Source organism: Antedon bifida, chromosome 3, assembly GCF_963402885.1.
Source record: "Antedon bifida chromosome 3, ecAntBifi1.1, whole genome shotgun sequence".
Classification (NCBI taxonomy): Eukaryota; Metazoa; Echinodermata; class Crinoidea; order Comatulida; family Antedonidae; genus Antedon; species Antedon bifida.
This window is the reverse complement of record NC_136228.1, coordinates 24,638,769-24,663,629: the sequence shown is the minus strand read 5'-3', so window position 1 is coordinate 24,663,629 and position 24,861 is coordinate 24,638,769. Positions and strand designations below refer to the sequence as shown.

The window sequence follows — 24,861 nt, the reverse complement described above, 5'->3', positions numbered from 1 at the left end:
GAAAGCGAAGACCTCGAAAGCGAAGATCGAAGACCTCGAAAACGAAGACCCTACGAAATGGTAGTGTGCACAAAATCCGACCAAAATCGTGATAACACCTTGAATTTACAGATCCTGAAAAAAAATTTCGATTTTAATCGTTATATTATCAAAAATCATGACTTTATCTATGAACAAGCTCACGCGTTTTCGCCAATGGAGTTAATATGTGATATGGATTTACGAACAAACACATCGAGCTATTTGCAAGGCGACGGACGCACAAGGACATCGCACAGATCATTGAATTGAATGCAATATTAAATGTCACTTGTTCGGATAACTTTGTAGCACACGTCGCCTACAATTTAAAACCATAGAAAAGTATAGAAAAACAAAGGATGGCGATAGGCTTATTTAGGCTTATTTTAGAGCCTATATAAAAAGTGTCCGTATTTTGATTTTACACTTGCTTTTAAAAATGTTACGTGTGAATACAACTTACAGAGATCTTTTTTGCATTTAAATATGTTGCTATGTGTTTTTTATCTATAATATTTGCCTATTTCTATTGTTTATTATCTAAATGTATAAGTAAATACAATAAGATATTCATTTTCCTGTATTGTATTTAAACTTTTACATTTTCCCCATTGTATACTATTGCTGTTTTACTTAATCGCCAGTTTCAAAATGTTTTCTAATGTATTCATAATAGACAAATAATATATCAGTATCAGAATATTTAGTGTGGTTGGAGAAGCGACAGTACTATGTAAAGAAAAATGTAAAAAGGAAAATAAATATTTCACCACTAGGCCTAAACAAAAAAAATCTGCCGCGCAACAGAAAATCTATCTATCCACCTTCTATCTATTTTGTATGATGAACGTATTAATAAAGCAGAAACGGTGTTGAACACATCGGTTCCCACTTGTGATGACACGCAAGGTTATTTCCTTACGGCGCACTTTGCGTCGATCTGAAAACCAATTTCAGCTTTTAAAATATTTCCCGGGCCAATGACAGTTCGTCCCAAGAGCTTACCGTGAACTAACGGAACTTTATTTTATATCTTTGTATTGTCAAAGTCAAAAATATAGATAGACATCACACTCTGAAAATTTTGCTTGATCGTTAACCCGTTATAATAGTATGATTCTGTTAGATTTGTTTGTGTAGTGTCAATTCTATATTTAAAAGGTCATTATACACAACCGGTAACCTGTGGTTAAGCCCGATAAACATTCACCATTACGGGCAATGCTTGAAAACAATGAGTCAGTTTCTTATTCGATGATGAGGACAATTGTGGTTGGCGGAACTGGGACTTCATTAAACATGTCTTTTGACAGTGTCGGTAAACGTAATACCGATTTGAATAAACACCCGTTTAATCTTGAAAAATATATTAAACGTGAACACACTATCGTCACTAATCACATTGCAACCGTAACAAAATCGGCAACTTGTAATTTTGGAGCGAATATTTTGTATTTCAATCTTTGTTTTGAATGGCTTTTGTCTTTGTGAACGTTGACATAATGGCATAATTAAATGTTATTCGTAATTATGGAAGCTGTGAAACTGATGATATGTCGCAGGAAACGATCGATTTATAACCAAATTTGCAGAACGCGGATGCCTATCGTTCGTTCTTTTTAGCTTTTTGTCAAATCATAATTTGAATATATTCTGTCAAATTTTGCCCGGGAAATATTTTAAGAGCTGGAATTAGTTTCCAGATCGACGCAAAGTGCAAACTTGCGTGTCATCACAAGTGGGAACCGACGTGTTCAACACCGTTTCTGCTTTCGTTCATCATGATTCTCGATCGTAAGAGGGGATGCAAAATAGATAGAAGAGTATTTTCTTATGTTGCGCAAGTCAATACGATACGTTGCGGCAGGATGTTTTCGTTTAGTAGTACGTTCATACGTTGGTTAATGAAATATTTATTTTTCTTTTTATATTTTTTTCATTACATAGTACTGTCGCTTCACCACCAACCACACTAACCGATACTGATAATATTATTTGTCCATTATGAATACATTAGAAAAAACATTTTTAGTCGCGTGGACGCGACTCTATAGTTCACTATGTCGGTCGGTCGGTCTGTCTGTCGGTCTGGTATCACTATGCGTTTTATCGCTTTCTGACCTTATCTTGATATCAGTTTAATCTAGCTAAGACAATTTTTCACAGTATATTCCTTATGGCCAGGAATCGATGTGGTTATGTTTTCACGGTGCGCAATAAAAAATTACGCGGTCTACGCACGATTTAACGAAATCACGTTTGTAATCATAGAACAATAGGCAAATATTATAGATAATAAACATACATCAACATAATAATATTTAAATGCGCAAAAAAAAATGGATCTCCAAGTTGTATTCATGCGTATAACCTTTTTTAAAACAAGTGTAAAATCTATGATACGGACACTTTTTATAGGCTTATAGGCTCTAAAATAAGCCTAAATAGGCCTATCGCCATCCTTTACTTCTTACAATTTACTTACTGTAGTTTATTTCTATACTTTTATACAATTGGCTATGGTTTTAAATTGTAGGCGACGTGTGCTACAAAGTTATCGAAACAAGTGACTTAGTATTGCATTCAATTCAATGCTCTGGCGATGTCCTTCTTATGCGTCCGTCGCCTTGCAAATAGCGAGATGTGTTTGTTCGTAAATCCATATCACATATTAACTCCATATTGGCGAAAACAAGTGAGCTTGTTCATAGATAAAATCATGTTTTTTGATGACATAACGATTAAAATCGAAATATTTTTTTAGAATCTGTAAATTCAAGGTGTCAGGGGTGAGGGAATTTCAATTTCTTTCACTTGTCCCAGGACAAGTACCTGCACGGAATTCACTTGTCCGAGAAAAAAATTTACTTGTCCCTCTTTATTGCGCAATAGGCGTAAAATTGCGCAATAGGCGTAAAATTGCGCAATAGGCGTAAAATTACACAAGTGTCAACAGATGTCACGCAAGTGTTTATTGTCTATTTAAAATTCAGCAGTTTATAGGCCTAGCCTAGACTTTTTTAGCCCGCTCATTATTTTGATAAAAATAACGGTCATTTTTAGGTTTTATTTTATTAACAAAACAGTGTGAGCACTGTAGGCCTAATTAATAAATAGTAGTTAAATAAAAAATAAAAGAATTGAATTACCAAAAAAACTGTGGTGTCTATTAATAAATACAAACGTATCATAGCCTAGTCATACATGTGAACTGATCTTTAGTACTGCAGCTATGCCGGCTAGCTAGGTATTTTTTTTTTTTAAATAATTTCTATTTTGTCCAGGCATAATTAATTAACAAAATAATACCTAATTAATGTAGGGCTGGCTAGGCCCAATACAAATTAAAGCTTAGGCCTAGACCGTCACCATGGAGAGAGAGAAAAATACCTCCTCTTCAGGCCCCAGGAGGCCATCCATACTCTAGAATAGAAGTTAGGCCTCCTACTCTACAACTTCTGTACGGAGAGAGGATGTTTTTGTTATTATCCAATTCACTAAATAAAATAGCTTGTTGCATTTCACAGGTAAATTTATAAAAAACACTCTTTTCCCTATGAAACCACTTTATCAATTGTCCGTTCCATGCACGATGTACAGAGAAAAATGAAAATACTGGGCCTACCACCTCCTCGCGTGTGTACAGCCTCCATGTTGATGCATGGTATTTTTCATCAACAATACCTGGTAGAGTCCATTAATTACGGGGGTTCTTTTTAACTGGGCATTTTTTAATTACCCAATTAACCTATGTCTCAACCACTGCATGGTCCAAAAATGTTTTAATTACCTCCCCAAATAGAAAATCGTGTAATCTATAATGATGTGACTCAGGTCATTGACCAATCAGTGATGTATTAAATGCACTGGGTTTAATGTGCTTTGAAGAAGCTCGCTATTTTTGTTAATGCACATGGCTAAGTGTTGGCACATGGTTTTCTGTGCTCTTAGTTTTAATTTCCTGAATTTCAAAAGTGCTTGTCCTGGGACAAGAAGATACGTCAAATGTGGTTGTCCGACCGTAAAAAACACTTGTCCCGGGCGTCGGGCAAGTGGGTTCGCTCAGCCCTGGGTGTTATCATCGATTTTGTGTGATTTTGGTCGGATTTTGTGTACACTACCATTTCGTAGGGTCTTCGCTTTCGAGGTCTTCGGTCTTCGATCTTCGCTTTCGAGGTCTTCGCTTTCGACACACCCAAATAATTGTTGCATTAATTGTCTTTCTATTTTGACCAGACTCCATTGATACAGTTACAAATTGGGGAAAACCCGGTATTTTTGCTGACGGAGTCTTCCATTTGTTTTGGCCTCTTTGGTGAATTACAGAAGAAAAACAAAAATATCAATCCACGCGCAATGCATTTTGGGATTTATAGCGGGCCGCTATAATTACTAGACTCGACTTATTTTTCACATTTTTAACCATTTAAAGACGAAAAAAGTTATCGTAGTAGCAGTGTTCTCCCCAGGATTCACATGAAGCGTCACGCTTCCATACCCTGGGGGGTTGGATTCCGACATGAGTCACAGCGCCACTATGGTTAGGGCTGCGGTGAAGCAATTTTTGGTAATTGACACCCTAGATGGCAGGAAATGGATACTCTCGCACGTAAAATTCATGTTGAATGACACCTTGTTTGGCCGGAAATGAAACTTCACAGCAAAACGATCGTAGTACAGTATTTATTTTTTCTCTTTTGTGGGTTTAGCCCACTTTTATTCATTTTTTTTTATATTTTATTTTTTTTATTTTATTTGTTTTAATTGTTCTGTATATATCTTTTAAATTAGGCCTACTGTGTATTTATGTTATAATTTTTATTTACTTTAAAACTTATAACTGGACCATTTTGGAAAGCAGTACTTCTTCTTCCAATTTAATGCAAACTTCAGACTTGAAGACTATAGCACTTTGGTGGGATGTGGTGCGAGTGGGTTAGTTTTCGTAAAGAACCCCCTTAAATGATTTAAAAGTTGGTGCCTTTACAGTTGATTCTGTTAGGATGTTCCAATCTCTTGACGTTCTGGGAAAGAAGGACATCCGATGATAGTCCCGACTTGAGCGTGGAATACTATATGCTTGGCTGTTTTCTGTGCGAGAAGGGGCAGTGAGGTTTTTGGAGCTTAAGAATTTGTCCATATCAATTGCAACAAGGTTGTTGTGTATCTTGTAGAACATTGATAGTCTTGAGAGTTGACGTCTTTCAGCCAGGGTTTTCCAAGATAGTTTGTGGAGCATGGCACTGACACTGGCTGTACGTTCATATCTGCTGAGAGTGAATCTTGCAGCACGGCGTTGAATTTTCTCTACTTTTTTCTTTAGAACATCTGTGTGGGGGTCCCAGACTACACTTCCATATTCCAGGATTGGTCGTACAAGTGATTTGTAGGCTTGTTCTTTTACTTTGTGGTTTTTGATATTTATGTTACGTCTGAGGAAATTCAGTGTGTTATTTGCTTTAGCAGCGACGTTTTCCAAGTGTTTATTCCATCTGAGGTCATTGGAAATTGTTATTCCTAGATACTTTGCGTGGTCTACATGTGCAAGTTGGTGACCATGGAGGGTATATGGATACTTTATGATGTTTTTCTTTCGTGTGATGGTTATGATTTGGCATTTTTCGGGGTGGAATTCATCCATTTTTTTTCCCAGTGTGATAAGGTATCCAAATCCTTTTGCATCAACTTTGCATCTGCTTCACAGGGTTCTCACCACGCCGGTCGGCCCCGTCCGGCACTCAGAATTTCCGACCGGCACAAACAGGCTCCCGACCGGCACAAATTATTAGATCTAAGACCTAGCCTAGGCCTAGACAAAATACCTTGTCCTTAACCTTAAAAAAGCCAAATCTGTGCTATTATCTAACATAACAAAACAATAGCCTTTCAGTTCACCCCTTTGTCTCGCAAACAAATAAAACGTTGAACAATACAATAAAAAGCCGTTGATAACCAACAACGCCCAACGAATCTTGTTAGGGTGGTGTTTATGGCCGATCGGGCACACCACGTACATAGTGGCTTGACGCAAATACAGTACTGGCAAATAGCCAATAGTACACGTGCATGAAGTGTTTGTGTCGACCGATCTCTTGATGAATGCGAAATTAAATAATTAGAAAATAAATAATAAAATTATGCTATATTTATCATTTCATTGCATGCACATTAGTTATTATTAGTATATTATTAAAGTTGTTTCCAGTTAGTTACTGCAGGCACTCTAAATTGTCAGAGGACGGCATTCTCTTGCCGACCTAGAAACTCCTTCAAGCCTCCTAGCAACAACATGGTACATTAAGGGATCGTATCATTGAGACTTTAACAGGCATATTCACCACCATGTGGTGTTTAGTTAACAAACCATGGAATTAAGATGATCCCTGAATTCACTCAACCATTCCATCATGCACTGTGTGAGCTGCATGCTTTCTATCCGAGCTGGCTGGGCACAGCGTGAGACCTGTGTAGGGGAATACCCTGTTATGTCAAGCAAACAACTATGCTCTGTGTACGGCTAGCTCCATAACCACGATTTCAGCCAGGGAGATGTAATCTCCCTGGTTCAGCAGTTATCAAATAGAATTTATCTTGTAAATGTTAGTGTTAGGGGCGCTACTGCAGTTTCGCACCACACTGTTATTTATTCGATTTCTCACCTACATTTTTTTTCACACTCACATCATACAATTTTGGGACATTATGTTCCCATGATTTAGCCACCGTTAAATTACATTTATCACAATAAAAAATGCCTTTCAAAACAGCTCCTTTTCCTCGAATACTTCGATCGAACTGTGGCCATTTTAGAATTAGAAAATTGCCAGAAATCAATGTATGTTTTATTTTCTGTTTTTATTTTTAAACTGCAGAGAGTGGTTTTTATAAAGAACCAGCTGTACATCAAAACGGCGACGATATGAGTCCGTACATTGTTTTAGTGAATGTATTGATTAGTGACCAAGATAATTTTCTTTGATAGAATTCATACCTATTATTATTAATATGAATAATAATACTAATAATAAAATATTAATTTAACCTCTGTTTCGCCAGCTAAAAACACTTCTTGCCTTTCAAAACTAATAGGCCTATATATGTGTAATCGGATTTTATAACACTGCCCTCTATAGTTTCTAAATTTTTTTGGGACAATGAAGCATACATTCTGGCAATTAAGTGATAAATATAAGATGGCGAACATTTCGCAGTGTGTTGACAGCGAGTTCAATATCATTTAAAATGTTTTGAAAAGTATTGTTATTTAAAAAAAATTACTTCGTAAGTGGTCGAATCGTATAAAAATGTTACATAATATTATGTTGTGAGTGTGAAAAAGGAAAGTTTAGGTGAGAAATCGAAGATATAACGGTGTGGTGCGAAACTGCAGTAGCGCCGTGTTAGGTTGTTATATTTTATTTTAGTTAATTTTGCTTTGCTTTTTGCATAACATATAGCTAGGTAGGGAGGCTAGGCCTAGGTTAGCAAGCTAGCTAGACACTAGAAAATGCAACATTACATAAATACATACTAGGCCTAGTCTATTGAAAAATAAAAACAAGACAAAAATTTGTTAATCAATTTTATATTTGGGGGAAGACTGAAGTCGTAACCCCAGACCACCCCCACCAACCCCCCCCCCCACCCCCCGGATTTAATCGCCGACCGGCACTCCTTGCATGCCGGTGAGAACCCTGGCTTCACTACTTATGGTCATGTAGATTAAGGTATCATCAGCAAATAGTCGTGTACAGGATGTTAAATGTTCAGCTATGTCGTTTATGAAGAATAGGAAAAGACACGGTCCTAACACAGAGCCTTGTGGTATGCCGGAGGTAACTGGTACGCTACCAGAAGAAACACCGTCGATCACTACTGATTGTTGCCTGTTGTTGAGGAAGTCTTTGATCCAGTTGTTAGTTTCGCCATTGATTCCGTACCAGCGGAGCTTTTCAGCAAGTCTTAGATGGCCGACTTTGTCGAATGCTTTGGAGAAATCTAGTAGGCATACGTCTGATTGGTACCCATCCTGCATGTTTGTAACGATGTCGTGTACAAATTCTAGAAGCTGTGTTTCACACGATCTTTTACTGCGAAATCCATGCTGTTGGTTGTAGAGGATATCATAGCGGCTTGCATGTGACATTATACTGCTGTAGATTATGTGTTCCATCATTTTTGAGGCTATACATGTGAGACTGATTGGGCGGTAATTTGCTGGGTTGTATTTTTTACTTTTTTTGTAGATCGGGGTGATGTTTGCGTTTTTCCAGTCCTTGGGGACACTGCCTTCACAAAGTGATTTCCTAAATATGATAGTGAGAGGATCTGCGATGACATCACTCAATTCTTTCAGTACTCTTGGGCTGATAGAATCCGGTCCTGGAGCCTTGCTTGGGTTTAGATTTTTAAGTAGTTTGAGTACACCAGGGGTTGAGATATCTATGTTGGGCATACTTGGGTAATTATATGAGGGTTGGCTACTTTCAAAAGTGGATTCCTTTGTGAAGACCGACTGGAATTGATGATTAAGGTCTTTAGCTTTCTGTTTAGCATCTGTGATCAGTTTTCCATCTGATTTGATGGGTGAAACACCATTGAAGTCTGATTTCTTGTGTTTGATGAAGGTCCAGAATCTTTTCATACTACTGTAGATATTTATGTCTGAGGATTGTGGGGTGACAATATCTTCTATGTATTTCCAATAGGCTTTGCGCAGGTCACGTTGAACAGACTTTCATTTCATCTTTAATTTTTCCATGTTTTTTACTGGCTTTGAATGCCCGGTTTCGTCTCCTAATTTTTCTTTTGAGGCCTATGTCTATCCATGGATGCGAGTCTTTGGTTTTTGTAGTTTTGTGGGGGATAAATAGTTGGATACCTTCTAGCAAGCCATCTCTAAAGAGGTTCCATAGCTCATCTGTGGTGGTACTAGACTCAGCTGAGTTTCTCAGCATGTTGCCGAAGTCCTACCCATCCTGCTTTTTTATATAGGGGTATTCTTCGGGGAATTTGTTTCTTTCGAGTGGGCTTGATATCCAATTCAGTGTAGACAGCGTTATGATCACTAATACCAGGCATAACTTGTGTTCGGTTAATTTGATTTGGTCTATTGATCAGGAACAGGTCAAGGGTATTGTTTAGTCTGGTCGGTTCTTCAACAGTTTGTGTGAGGCCGTTGTCATCGAGTATGTCTCCAAACTTGCTATGGAGGTTTAGGTAAGGAGTTCTTGGTTTAATTGACTTGGTTGCCCAGTCCCACCCTGGTAAGTTGAAATCACCTCCAACCAGAATGAGATTGTTGACTCGGCTTGAGATCTTTGATAACGCATCATCGAGGTCGTCGAGAGCGGTCTCGTCATTAACCTTAGCTCAGGAACAGCCAGCGACATATAAGGTTTTACACCCTGCAATGTTGATTTTGACCCACACTGTTTCTGAGGTTTCTTTTTCTAAGGATTCTTCTCTGGTACTGATAAAGTCACTATTGACTGCAACGAGTACGCCACCACCTGTGGTGTTTCGGTCGTTCCTATATACAGTACTGTGTATTTAGTGCTGAAGTACTCGGAGTTACAAACACTGCTATTAAACCAAGTTTCGGTTGCTATAATGACATTAGGTTTGGTGCTGTCAACTAGGTTGTAAAATTGTGGTTTTTTATTAATTAGGGATTGGCAATTTACGTTTACTATTCGTAACGGGCGTGGTCCAAAGACCGATCGTGGTTTAGGTTTAGTTGATGTTGCTTTGGGGTTTTCAAAATCTATAGATGCTTGGGAGTCTAGGCTCAAGTCTCCTAGTACGCTAAAACTATTTTGAGTTTCTACATCATGGAGGTCAAACAAAGTGCTGCTATAGTTAGGTGCGTCACAGATTAGGCAAGTCCATACAACGCTTGATCCTCCCAATCTAACGTAAGATGTTTCACTAACATTTTGGCAGTCAATATGATACCAAGTCTCACAGTCTTCGCACATTATGCCTTTATCATCCCAGGTGACCGGCTCTTTGCAGGTTCCACACAGATATGCAGTAGAGTGTTGGGTGGTACATGAACTACAATCACTACTGTTTTCAATGGTGGGACCAGGATTGATCTCAATATCGCCGCACAGGAGTAAGAAATATGCAAGGATGCTAGGTCGTTTATACTTGGTGTTTTAATATAATAGGTATTTGTTTAGACTAAATAGTTCTTTTCCTTTGATTTGACGATTTCCCTCTGATAGGGATATTCTGGCAATGAGGCGTTGACAATGATAAGGAAGTGATACCCACTTGATATGTTGGAGGTCCTCCGTTGGGCTAGGTTCGTTTGTCCTACCTTCCATTGATAGGCCTAGGCTCTGGATGAAATTTCCGGTTGTTCTGAGTACGGCAAACACGAGAATAGCACGGTGAATATTGAAAGTAGACATTTAATGTTGGATGAGGCTAGTCAACAATGCACAATAGTTCCACAAAATAATCTTGCAACATCAAAAAACGAACTGAATTTCCGACGAAAGAATTTTAAAATGGCCGCCAAAAACGCGCAAAATTTACAGGCAGCTTCACAGACAGTACTCGAATCACAAAAACGTTGATCACAAATTCACCAAAAAGTCACATAAAACAACATCAGGAACATCAAAAAGCACCAAGTATAACACCAAGAAGTAAAATAATTGATTATAATAAGACAGGAGCACCCAAATCGTAAATTAAATGGTTAAAATAGAGCAATCATTAAGATTGCGGAGAGCAACAAAAACACGTCCACTCGCGACCACGTCCAATGTCCTACCAGTACTGCGTTACTGAAAATGCAATCCAGTCAAAAGAAAGAATAAATAAATAAATTCCATTCCATGACAAAGATATACAAAGATTAAATATTAAAAAATGTTTTTATAACATGAATGTACAATAATATGGTTAAAAGAGATATCTTTTTAAACCTAACATAATTGGATATCTTTTAAAACAATAATAGAAGTTATTTTACAAAATTAACCAGAAATCTCATTATTGACATTTGACCCAATCTAGGGTTCATTTAGGTAAATATTCGTTGCAGACACTTTAAATCGGTCTTAACTTCATCAGAACATCCATATTTGTAATTAATCTAATAGAACTTTTTCCCCAAAGATAAAAGGAAATATCATTTCTGACAACTGACCTGGTACAGTAGGCCTACTTACTAATTATAATTAAAGACCTTACATTCAAGTATATAATTGTCTTGCTTGATTATGACCAGATAAAAGAAATAAGCATTTTGTTTTACATATGAAAAAGTCATGTCTTTAAGTTAAGTAAAATAGAGTAAATAGTGTTCTTGCTTACTCTCTAGCGTATGGTTTATAAGAAACTGAAACCACTCCTATGGTAAACGTGAGCCTTGAGAAATGTACCAAAGTGTTAGCTAAAGAACAATTTTAATTAATAAGTACTAAATAATAAAACTTTTGCCTATACAACAAATACAATATAATGACATTGAACCAGCTCTACATACTATGTAAATTATCATTTACCGTATAAAATACAGTAGGGCCAATTCAATCAATTACAGTGTAATTAACATTTCACGAACAATCTGAAACAGCTAAGGTAGCCAAGATGGTTATTTCCATAAATGTTATGAATTGTGTTTTATTCAACATTAAAACATTAATGTACAGTATTTTAAAACTACTTTAAGATTTAATCTGGTGCAATTGGAAGATAAGAAGATTACTGGTTCGTAATATTTCCATTCACATGCATCACCATTCTGGTAAGCTTTTTGTCTTAATCTGATTAAGTTTTTTAGTTTATCTGACATCCATTGTTTATCAATATTATGTAATTTAAGGGTTTTACTAGGAAAAAACTTTCTAATGGCACAATCAATAGTTTCATAAAAAACATCTATTTTACATTGAATGTCCTTAGCATTGAACACTGCAGTCCAAGTCTGCGATTAGAACCATTTACCAAATTGGTTTAAATTAGATTCAGAAACTGGTTGTACAGTTTTACAAATTTTGTAATTTAGCGGTTTATTGATTTTAGGTTTAGTCAGTCTAATGTGATTCTGCGACCCATAGAGGAAAGTGACTCAGGTGTTTCATACAAATCATACATATTGGTGATAACAAGATCAAGTATTGAGTTCTCCCTAGTGTGAGATTTAACAAATTTTGTGAAGTTGTTACCATTACAAAAGGATTTGATTTTAGTCCGATTGAAGTCTCCGGTGATCACAATCCCAGCTTGCGCGGATCAATTTTGTGTAGAGACCGAGCATTAGTTATTGCAATAACAGGAAGAAATGAAGGAGTGGGCTTAATCCCATTTTTACCTTTTAACTGGTGTGGTCAATTTTGACATAATTTACAAGATTTTGATGACGAGAAGATCCATAAAAAAATGAGCCGGTTTAACCTAATGGTTATTTTACTGAAACAGACATTCTTTTCTATACTCATGACATTACTATAAAACAAGTCATCAGTCTCCAATAAATGAATGATTAACAATTGCTTTTCTTAAACATCAAATGATTATCTTCAGTCCCAGAAATAATAAATGAAATTGCACGATAAAAACAATTACCATCACCTGCAATAGTCTTAATTTGAAGAGGATGTCCAATATGACTAGCTTTGTTAATACTATGATTGTTACCGGTATTTTCACAATTAACTTTTGTGCTTATGAGATCGGGAGAAATCTAAAATTCCGGTCAGGTTTTTCTCCATACTGAACATTAACAATTTCAATGTCGTCATCAGTTTGACACCGATTACTTGTTGAAACATTATCTTCTTTAACACTATGCCTTTGTATTGTAGAATCAATATTGTTGTCAGATAATGTTTGTTACAATACATTTAAACTGGCAAGCATAACATCGCAATTTTGTGAGTTGTCTGTTCACAATCACCAAACGTTACAGAAGAAGAGGAACATTTGCAAATTCTTTTAATGTATCAACTATCTGTTTTTATACCAACATATACTAGAACCAACTAGACCCATGAAGAGATTGCACAAACATTGCAGATGATCTGCAGGGCCGTAGCCAGGATCTGTCTAGGGGAGGTTCGGACACTAAGTATTTGGGTCAACCCCCTTCCCCCGGGATGGGGCCTGAGGCGAAGCGAAATTTGTTTAAATGACACCCCTAGATGACCGGAAAAGAAACTGTCATGCAGCATGCTACCAATGAGCAAGACGATAACTTTTGTTGCAGTGAGTGGTGGCGCCAGCCAGCTACGAGGCTCTAGCCCCCCCCCCCTCCCTTGTCGGGGAGCCTACCTGCCCCCTCCCCCCTCGGGAAACATGGGTACTTTTTGTCGGGGAATGTATACAGTAAAAATCGTTCGCGTTCACTTCGTAGCTTCAGTGCCTAGAAAACCGCGATGTTCCATTGACCGTGAGTACGTCAGAGGGCTATTATGCTTTATATGCATTCATTATTGCCAGCGATCTATAGTATGTTAGATGCGCTTGCTCTGTGCGGAACCGCCGATTGTTTGATCATTCACTCGGTATTTTGTTTTGCGTTCAAGTTCAATGCGAACGCACGTCTAGGAGAAGCCCCGAAAAAAGCACACTGGGTGAAGGCAAATGCAATTTTTATTATAGCTCAATCTATGATTTTTATTTACAGCAATGTGTTGAGGAAATTAAATATACCAATGTAAATAGGTGATATTGATATAGTTGAGTACGTATCGGCTGGTGGTCTAGAAACAAATAATCGGTTCCCATAATGTGAACTACAGTACATGATACCATAGATATTATAGTGTAAAATAATTAATATTCACTATAATCCTCTATGATGATGATACACTATACTTCATAGCCACACATAAATACTGATGTACATTGAAAGGCTATATACTTTATGCATGCTGACTGCCAGTGATCTAAACAATTATAGGTACGCAGTTGTCTGGCGGTGTCCTTTGTACGAATCGTTCGTGCCCCAGCTCGCTGTGAGACGCATCAATATCATGTTACATGCAGGGACAAAACATTTTTTTTTCAGGTTAAAATCGGCAATTCATTTGCAACTCTTAGAAATTTACAGACACGTATCGCTCGAAGTACGCTCATACAGGGAAGAAGGTAGCCTACTGTATGCGTTATTCACGAAAGAGTTTACAAATTTTCAATTTACGAACAACTTTTTGTACTGTGGGGGCACGTATTTGGAGGATTTTCGGAGATGAGGGTGAGGTATTGGGCATGTCGGGGATGGGGGTTCGCAGTCGGCTAAGGGGGGTTCGCTGTAAAGGGGGGTTCGCCCGAACCATAAAAACCCCCCCTGGCTACGGGCCTGATCTGGAATCTATGTTGGAAAAACAAAGTTAAGAGTATGTTACACGTAAAAAGAGTGGCTTTCTTTAATTTTAAGTTGCTACATAACATTTTACCAACTAAGTGTAAGCTAAAATTATGGAATTTGTCCAACTGCAATTATTGTGAATATTGTAATGAGGAGGTTGAAAATGAAAAGCATATGTTATTTACATGCAAAGAAGTAAAAAATTGCTGGGTAAAATGTTATGCTATGCTGAAAACATGTTTTGCATTTACTCGGGAAGTTACATGGGAGAAAATTTTACTTGGAAAATATGATGTCAAAATTAATGAAATATTTTCCATTTTAACTTTCTGTATTTATAAAAGTAAAGTAAGACATAGACTTGGACTTGTTAAAAAATGTCCATGGCTAGTGTTTACTGCTGAGTTAGAAGGTATAATCAACTGTGAGTTTTTAATAAATAAAGAAAAGGCAAAAAAAATGTGGTCAGATATGGACCGTAACAATTTAGCAAGGTATAAAATTAACGTTTATAAAATTGATATTTAAGTAAAGTAAAATATAACTATTTTTTGATTGCCTGAAAGTTTCAAAGCGATAAAAAGAGTTATAAAACTAGAATTTAATTCGTCACTTTGACGAATTATAGGTGATCATTTTTATCATTTTACTGAAATTAATTTTTTTTAAACATGCACGTACGTTAACATACGATCGGAAAATGTTGATGTATGCCATCCTATTACATGCTTATAGTGCTGAGTTGTGCCTATATGCCACAATATGTACAGTATATACTGTATATCTATATACAGTGTAGCATAGGTGAAATTACGGGACACACATGTTCTAATTTTTTGGCATGATGACGTTATCAAACTAAACTTTAAGATGACAATTTCGAAAGATAATTAATTGAGCAAAAAAATATAAGATTTGGAAAAAAATTTGGCACGTAGAAGCGCTGTGCGTGCTCTTTGAAATGTGTGTAACTTTGACGAAAAATATGAAAAAACTACTTTTTCACTTCAACTGGCCATATGTTAACGTCACAACATCCGATAGGCTTAATTTTTATATGAATTAATATCTACATTTCATCAGCTTTCATAATAAATTATAATCATCAAGGTAACCTTCAATTCTGAAGAGCTGTAAGATATTCAAATTTACTGCGAAGGTGAAATTACACGGCCTACGTTATTCAAGTTTTTACGCGTGATGACGTCACTAAAATGAAAATAGTGTCAACTCATGATAAAAATAATTAATTAAGCAAGCACATACTGAAATTTGTGCGAAATTCGAGCACACATAACCAAGATGCGCTCTGTTGAATGTGATAATCTACACAAAAGAGAAAAAAAACTTAATTTTAAATTCAAGTGGCCATTTGATGACGTCACAACATTTTGTACGTCAAATGTGTACATGAATTCATATCTACAACTCAATGGCTTCCAGAATAAGTTAAAAAAATCGGGGGTCATCTTGCATTCTGAAGAATTATTTTCATTTTAAAAAAGACCTATTTTTCACCATTTTCAGAACTTTTGTAAAATTAATGTGCGCATTTTGTCATTTTTAACGTGCTCGTATAGCGTTATTTTAAGTCGGAACTGACTCAAATTTGGTGAATGTACTAAGGATGGTGAGTAGAATGAGATTTGTAAAAAAAATTCATATTTTTTACGCTTTTTAAGTATCGCGCACGCAAAAACGCATTTTTGCGCAGTAATTTTTTGAAACGCGCAAATGGCCTAATTCATGCTCTAAATTGATCAAAACTTAATTTTGAGCGTTCTAAATTTTTAACGCGCGATTTCACGTGCATGACCTTGAAACGCGCAACTTTTTATTTGCTAATATTTTTACCCTTGACCTGAAGTTTACGTGTAGTGAATTTCATTAATATGTGATAATGAATTATGGAGATATATTTGATAGTGTGATTTCACAAAATGGCGTATAAATGATGTCACGGATGAGTGATCACGCTGGAAAGCTTATTAGGATTAAGTTATATCATTTAAAAGATATTCTGAAATTTTGGTAATCATTGACATTAAACTTTTTGAGATATCTATTACACAAAATAGTGTACAGAAACAATAAAAAGACTAGACATGTAACTCGTCACTTTGACGAGTTAGTTATCCGCACGACAAACGCCACGTGCACGTCATACGTTGGAATATTGCACACAGAAAAAGATTATGGCATTTTGACCTGAACTGATGAATATGATATGTTGTTAGTGCTGAATTCTGTCAATTTTGTGTCATATAGTATATATAGTATAATATGTATACATATTACATAAGTGTAGAATAAGTGAAATTATGGGACCTGCCATTTATTGCAATTTTTAACATATTGACGGTTTTAAAATGAAACGCAAAGGTAGCAATTTCAGAAGGAAATTATCTCAGCAACAACATATTAACGTGTAGAAGAAATTTGAATACGTGAAATATTGATGCGCGCTCATTTAAATGTAATGAATTATGACGCAAAAGATGAAAATACGACATTTTTTATTTAACTGGCCATATGATGACGTCACAACATCCGATTGGCAAAATTTTCACATGATTTCGTATCTACAATCCAATAGCTTGCAGAAAACGTTTTAATCGTGATTATCACATTTTATTCTTACGAGCTATAACAGATTAAAATTTACTGTAAAGATGAAATTAATGCCACACGTAATTTAAATTTTTAGGAATGATGACGTCAAAAAAATTAAAATATTTATAATTCATGCGAAAGACAGTTGATTGACCTAGACAATATCAAAATTTGGGTGAAAATGGAAAACGGATAAGTGGAGATGCGCTCTATTAAATGTGATGAGCTATGACGAAAGATACAAAAATCCTAAATTTTATATTAGCGTGGCCATACGATGACGTCACAATGTCCGGTTAGCCATATTAATATATGATCCGATATCTACAACTCATTAACTTCCAGAAAATGTCATCCACAAAAAGTTGACCGTGCAGTTTAGAAATTACGACTGTTTAAAAAAAGGCATAATTTTGACAATTTTTTTAACTTTTTCAACAAAAACTCGCGCAAATTGTCCAATTCCACGTGCTCGTATGACGTTACTTTAAGTCGAAATTGTTTAAAAGTTGGTAAAATTACTAGAAAAGGCTGGAAAAACATAAATCACGTGAAAAAAATATGTTTTTAATGCTACGTGCGCACCGCACACGTAAAAATTTGCGCACGCGTGGGAATTTTTTACATGCTTAAAACGACATGAAACGCGTAGAAACTTGATTAGAAAATAATTTAGCGCATTTTGAAATTTTAAATGCGCGTGTGCGCGTAACTTTGTGTAAAACACGCAATTTTGGTTCGACAGAAAGTTAGCGCATGATATAAATTAAATTTGTGCAAAGTTTCAATATAAAATGTTATTTGGTTTTTGACCTATGTTAAATACGAGAAAGTCGTTAAATCGCGCGTACGTCACGATGCGCAATTGTAAACATCATGAAAAGCTTCGCTTGACGACGTTACATAAATGTCAAAATGTTAACATAGTTCACAAAATGTTATGTTTGCAAGTTTCAGAGAAAAGCGATACACAAAAATCATACAGAAAGAAAGAAGATAAATAAAAAGTTGATGATTTCGTACAATCACAAGAGGTTTTCCTGCAACTTCGTTGCGGAAAACCAAAAAAAAAGATGATGATGATTTCGTACAATCACAAGGAGTTATCCTGCAACTTCGTTGCGGATAACTAAAAAAAAATAAAAAAAATAATAACTAGAATTTAATTCGTTACTTTGACGAATTATAGGTGATCATTTTTATCATTTTACTGAAATTAATTTTTTTTAAACATGCACGTACGTTAACATACGATCGGAAAATGTTGATGTATGCCATCCTATTATATGCTTATAGTGCCGAGTTGTGCCTATACGCCATATACAATATGTACAGTATATACTGTATATCTATATACAGTGTAGCATAGGTGAAATTACGGGACACACATGTTCTAATTTTTTGGCATGATGACGTTATCAAACTAAACTTTAAGATGACAATTTCGAAAGATAAATTAATTGAGCAAAAAAATATAAGATTTGGAAAAAAAATTGGCACGTAGAAGCGCTGTGCGCGCTCTTTGAATTGTGTATAACTTTGACGAAAAATATGAAAAAAATACTTTTTCACTTCAACTGGCCATATGTTAACGTCACAACATCCGATAGGCTTAATTTTTATATGAATTAATATCTACATTTCATCAGCTTTCATAATAAATTATAATCATCAAGGTAACCTTCAATTCTGAAGAGCTGTAAGATATTCAAATTTACTGCGAAGGTGAAATTACACGGCCTACGTTATTCAAGTTTTTACGCGTGATGACGTCATTAAAATGAAGATAGTGTCAACTCATGATAAAGATAATTAATTAAGCAAGCACATACTGAAAGTTGTGCGAAATTCGAGCACACATAACCAAGATGCGCTCTGTTGAATGTGATAATCTACACAAAAAGATAACAAATCCTAATTTTTAAATTCAAGTGGCCATTTGATGACGTCAAAACATTTTGTACGTAAAATGTGTACATGAATTCATATCTACAACTCAATGGCTTCCAGAATAAGTTAAAAAAATCGGGGGTCATCTTGCATTCTGAAGAATTATTTTCATTTTAAAAAAGACCTATTTTTCACCATTTTCAGAACTTTTGTAAAATTAATGTGCGCATTTTGTCATTTTTAACGTGCTCGTATAGCGTTATTTTAAGTCGGAACTGACTCAAATTTGGTGAATGTACTAAGGATGGTGAGTAGAATGAGATTTGTAAAAAAAATTCATATTTTTTACGCTTTTTAAGTATCGCGCGCGCAAATTTTTTTTTTTGCGCAGTAATTTTTGGAAACACGCAAATGGCCTAATTCATGCTCTAAATTGATCAAAACCTAATTTTGCGCGTTTTAAATTTTTAGCGCGCGATTTCACATGCATGACCTTGAAACGCGCAACTTTTTATTTGCTAATATTTTTACCCTTGATCTGAAGTTTACGTGTAGTGAATTTCATTAATATGTGATAATGAATTTTGGAGATATGATTGATAATGTGATTTCGCAAAATGGCGTATAAATGTCGTCACGGATGAGTGATCACGCTGGAAAGCTTATTAGGATTAAGTTATATTATTTGAAAGATATTCTGAAATTTTTGTAATCATTGACATTAAACTTTTTGAGATAATTGTTACACAAAATAGTGTACAGAAACAATAAAAAGAAAAAAAAAAATAATAAAGATTTTATACAATAACAATAGGTGATCATTTTATTCTAAATGATCACCTAATAAAGATTTTATACAATAACAATAGGTGATCATTTTATTCTAAATGATCACCTAATAAAGAATTCTGTGGTAAATTATACGTACATTGTTAAGGATTGAAAAACGTGTAAGCGTGTATAACATAGAGGAAAATATTTTTTTTTCTTCTTTCCTTACATTTATAAAATGCAATGGTAAGAGTGAAAGCGTAAAAAATAAAATTTGATGTATAAATCACATTCTACTCACAATCCTTAGTACATTCACCAAATTTGAGTCAATTCCAACTTAAAATAACGCTATACGAGCAGGTTAAAAATGACAAAATGCGCACATTAATTGCACAAAAGTGGAAAATGGTTAAAAATAAGGCATTTTTAAAATGAAAATAATTCTTCAGAATGCACGGTGACCCCAATTTTCTTAACTAATTCTGGAAGTCATTGAGTTGTAGATATGAATTTATGTACACATTTGGCGTACAAAATGATGCATGTTTAAAAAAATTTAATTTCATTAAAATTATAAAAACGATCACCTATAATTCGTCAAAGTGACGAATTAAATTCTAGTTAGGTTTAGTATTTTTATACTAACATAGGTTTTTCATTATACAATTCATGCATATAGTATAATTCCTTTATTTAACATCACTAATTTTCAAAAGACAATGTTTTCACTCTACATTATAGAATATACAGTAGCAGATGGAGATGGACCCTTGCATAACATTTTTCTTTCTCAAAGTTTGGCTTAGTGACTGTGACATACCATTACTTTGTTCCTGTTTTTACATTTAGTACCGGGGTACTACTCAAGTTATGCACTATTTTTTGTAAACAGACCTTTATACTGTACATTTAGTTTAACATAAGGATTCATAGGCGCGTTTACTGTTGTTTCGCACCCACCTTGTAAATCTAAATGTATTAACTTATCGTGGATAGCAGTAGCACACCTTAGAATTAGGGCTCACAAGTACTTTTATGAAGGACAAACGCATACAAAGTAACAAATAAATCCCTTAAATAAATTGATTATTTTACAGACGTTTTTCTCGCACTGTTCACAAATTCCACATTATCCATGTCGAATAATATTTTATTTCACTTCATAAAAGTGTCTATATGAGGCCTAATTCGATCCAAGTCTGTAAGTAGCTCTGAATACTACTCACTTGGCCTATATAGCTTACATACTATACAAGCTTATTCAACCTACCGATTTCTGTACTGTACTACCAGAAGCGATAGATCCTAGTACATATAGTTGCTTAAACTATTCACCTAACACTAACAGTACTTACTTTCACGCGCCATCTGTACTTCTTCTACGAATAGGGCTTGAAAAAGTCATTAAAAATGATCAACTTCTTTAAAAACAAAATTTGGTGTTAACTTCAGGTTGTAGTAAGTATGTTTGTGTAATTCTAAACAGTGTCTCTCTTCCATTCTGCCTTCTCATGATGCTTCTTTAGTTGCATCACATCTAAAATAACTTGTGATTGACAGAGTGCTTTGGAAAAGTCTGTAAATCACATCACGCTGCCTCTTAGAAAGGCAGCGATACCATTACGAAACTTTACCAGGAAATTAAAACAGTTCTATAGGATATAGTGTTTTCCAACGTTTCCGAGTTGTTCCCATTAATTATTCAAAATCATACAAACGATCTAAAGCTAATTTAAATACTTTTTTGGCCTAATTTAGTATGTATATCTCTCCAAAAATTCTGTCGCAAAGTTCAATGTGTCAATGTTTGTTATTGTTAACAAAATAGACAGTGCTGTTGGATTTACAATCAGAATCACAGTAATGTTCGTAAATTTTTTTTCTAAATGATCACCTAAATATTGATTTCATAATAACAATAGGTGATCATTTTATTCTAAATGATCACCTAAAAAAATCCTCAGCAGGAATTGAATCAGGCTGGATAACCATTACACCTAACTCACATTCACAAGATTGTGGTGCAATTAGCCTAATCACACTCAGCACTAAGACAACAATTTTTTTTAAATTCGGGGGAAATCATATGTAGAGGAATTATACTTTAGGCGGTCGTATGCACTCTCGGAGTCCCCTTCTTTGTTGTTAAACATGGAATATTGTTTTTGCATTTATTTGTTGTCACCTTGTCAATGTCATTATAATTTTGTTGAACCAAGGTAGGATTTACTAGTGTATGGCCTTGCTAGGCCCACAGGGTATTTTTTTCTAAATGATCACCTTTTGTTATTGTATGAAATCTTTATTATTATTATTCTTCCTTCTTCTTCTTCTTCTTCTTCTTCTTCTTCTTCTTCTTCTTCTTCTTCTTCTTCTTCTTCTTCTTCTTCTTCTTCTTCTTCTTCTTCTTCTTCTTCTTCTTCTTCTTCTTCTTCTTCTTCTTCTTCTTCTTCTTCTTCTTCTTCTTCTTCTTCTTCTTCTTCTTCTTCTTCTTCTTCTTTCTGTACACTATTTTGTGTAACAAATATATCAAAAAGTTTAATGTCAATGATTACCAAAATTTCACAATGTCTTTCAAATACTTTAACTTAGTCCTAATAAGCTTTTCAGCGTGATCACTCATCCGTCACATCATTTATACGCAAAATTGTAAAATCACCAATCATATCTCCATAATTCATTATCACATATTAATGAAATTCACTATACGTAAACTTCAGGTAAAGGGTAAAAATATTAGCCAATAAAACGCACGAGCACGTAGGGTCATACGCGTAAAATTGCGCGTTAACAATTTAAAAAGCTCAAAATTAAGTTTTGATCAATTTAGAGCATGAATGAAAAAATTACTGCGCAAAAACACGTTTTTGCGCGCGCGATTCTTAGAAAACGTAAAAAATAAAATTGTTTGTAAAAATCGCATTGTACTCACCATCCTTAGTACATTCACTGAATTTGAGTTAAATAGCGCTATACGAGCACGTTAAAATGCGTAAACTATAATTGCACAAAAGTGCTAAAAATAGTAAAAAATAAGGCACTTTTAAAATGAAAATAATTCTTCAGAATGCACGATGACTACCAAATTTTTTAATTTATTCAGGAAGCCATTAAGTTGTAATGAATTCATGTACACTACACATTTTATGTACAAAATGTTGTGACATCATCAAATGACCACTTGAATTTAAAATTAAGTTTTTTTTCTCTTTCGTCATATATTATCATATTCAATAGAATAATTTTAGTATGCGATTGCTCAATTAATTGACTTTCTCATGACTTGCCACTATTTTCATTTTGATGACGTCATCACGTATAAAAACTTGAATAACGTAGGTCACCTTCGTCGTAAATTTGAATATCTTACAGCTCTTTAAAATTGAAGGTTACCTTGATGATTATAATTTATTATGAAAGCTGATGAAATGTAGATATGAATTCATATACAAATCAAGCCTATCGGATGTTGTGACGTTAACAATAAACATATGGCAAGTTGAAGTTAAAAAGTAGTTTTTTCATCTTTTTCGTCAAAGTTATGTAAATTTCAAAGAGCCCGCATAGCGCTTCTACGTGCCAAATTCTCTTTCAATTCTTATATTTATTTGCTCAATTCATTATCTTTCGAAATTGTCATCTTCAAGTTTATTTTGATAATCCCATCATACGAAAAAATTAGAACATGATATGTGTCCGGTAATTTCACCTATGCTACACTGTATCGTATAGAGTATATATTCTATGACACAATAGGCACCAATCAGCACCATTAGCATATACTGTATGCATCAGGTAATATGATTGCATAATATCAATACTTTGCAGTCAAATTTAACGTAGTGCATGTTTTAAAAAAAATTTAAATATTATTAAAATTATAAAAATGATCACCTATAATTCGTCAAAATGATGAATTAAATTCTAGTTAACATGCAAAATGGTATTACTGTAGTTTAGAATTGTATATATTTTTTTGTAGGTTCCAGTAGAAAATGTCAAAAGTGGTCACACAAATAACTGGGCAGTTTTGGTAAGTGCATTTTAACTTTTGTACTTTTTTCAATTCTGTTGATGAATAAACATCAACACTTGCCTGTGCAATGGACACATAGCCATTATACATCATTTGTATTATAACATTAAAAGAGTGCGCATCTACATTATACGTATTCGAATCTCTTTTTAACATGTTCATATGTTGTTGATCTTCCGAAATTGCTATCATCATGTTTCATTTTAAACATTGGAATAAAAGGAGGGTCCTGTAATTTCACCTATTCTACACTGTAGTATGTATAGTATATATTGTATACTAATAACACAATTAGACAGAATTCAGCACTAACAGCATATTCTTCAGGTCATAATGGTATACTCTTTTTCTGTGTGCAACATTCCAGCGTGCGGATAACTAACGTCAAAGTGACGAGTTATGTTTTTCTTCTTTCTTTCAGTCATTTTTTGTGGCTTGCGTAAAATGTGTCAACATAAGATTTCACAACTTTGTCAACATATGAACATTTATATGAAGTTGTGCAGCATTTATTTTTAAAGACGTCAGAGTTGCGCAATGTGACTTATGCGCGATTTATGAATTTCAATGATTGTTCATATATTAAAAACCAAACATTATTTTTTATTGACACTTTGTCATATCAATGGCAAACCTTTTGTTGATTAAAATTTCAAAATTGTTGCTGTTTTGCACATGCATTTGTGCGCACAGCTTGTACAAAGCGTAGAAAAATGGTTTTTGCAATTGAGTTTTATTTTTCATACCTGTACTAGATTTCATTCATTTTGATGAACTTTAATTGCAAAATAGCAATGCACATGTTAAACTTTAATAATCGTGTGCTAAAGAATAGGTAATTTAATGCAAATTTGTGCAAAAATATACTTAATTATAATACTTTTAATCAGTTATAGCTCCTCAGAGGATGGCTGGTTACCCCTATTTTTAAAAATGTATTATGGAAGCTGAGTTGTAGATACCAATTCATGTACAATTTGTACCTACCAGATATTCTGACATCACCATATAGCCACTCAAATTTTTAAAATATAATTTGTTTCTCTTTTGTACTAGTTAATCCCATTTAATAGAGCTAATGCGTTTCTCCCCATTTTCTCATAGATTTTAATATGTTCTTGCTACAGTAAATCAATTTTCTTTCACATGAAATTTCATCTACCATTTTCCGGAGTATAGGTCAAGACTTTGTGGG

At 34.7% G+C, this 24,861-nt stretch overlaps 1 protein-coding gene across 1 annotated transcript in view; it reads left to right on the top strand.

Moving 5' to 3' along the window:
• Nucleotides 1–24,861, top strand: part of LOC144838042 (putative GPI-anchor transamidase) — a 98,874-nt gene that overhangs the window by 848 nt on the left and 73,165 nt on the right. Inside the window, exon 2 of the mRNA XM_078693398.1 lies at nt 23,613–23,663. Within this exon, the coding sequence (XP_078549524.1) occupies nt 23,613–23,663 (51 nt within the window). The remainder of the gene's footprint in view (nt 1–23,612; nt 23,664–24,861) is intronic.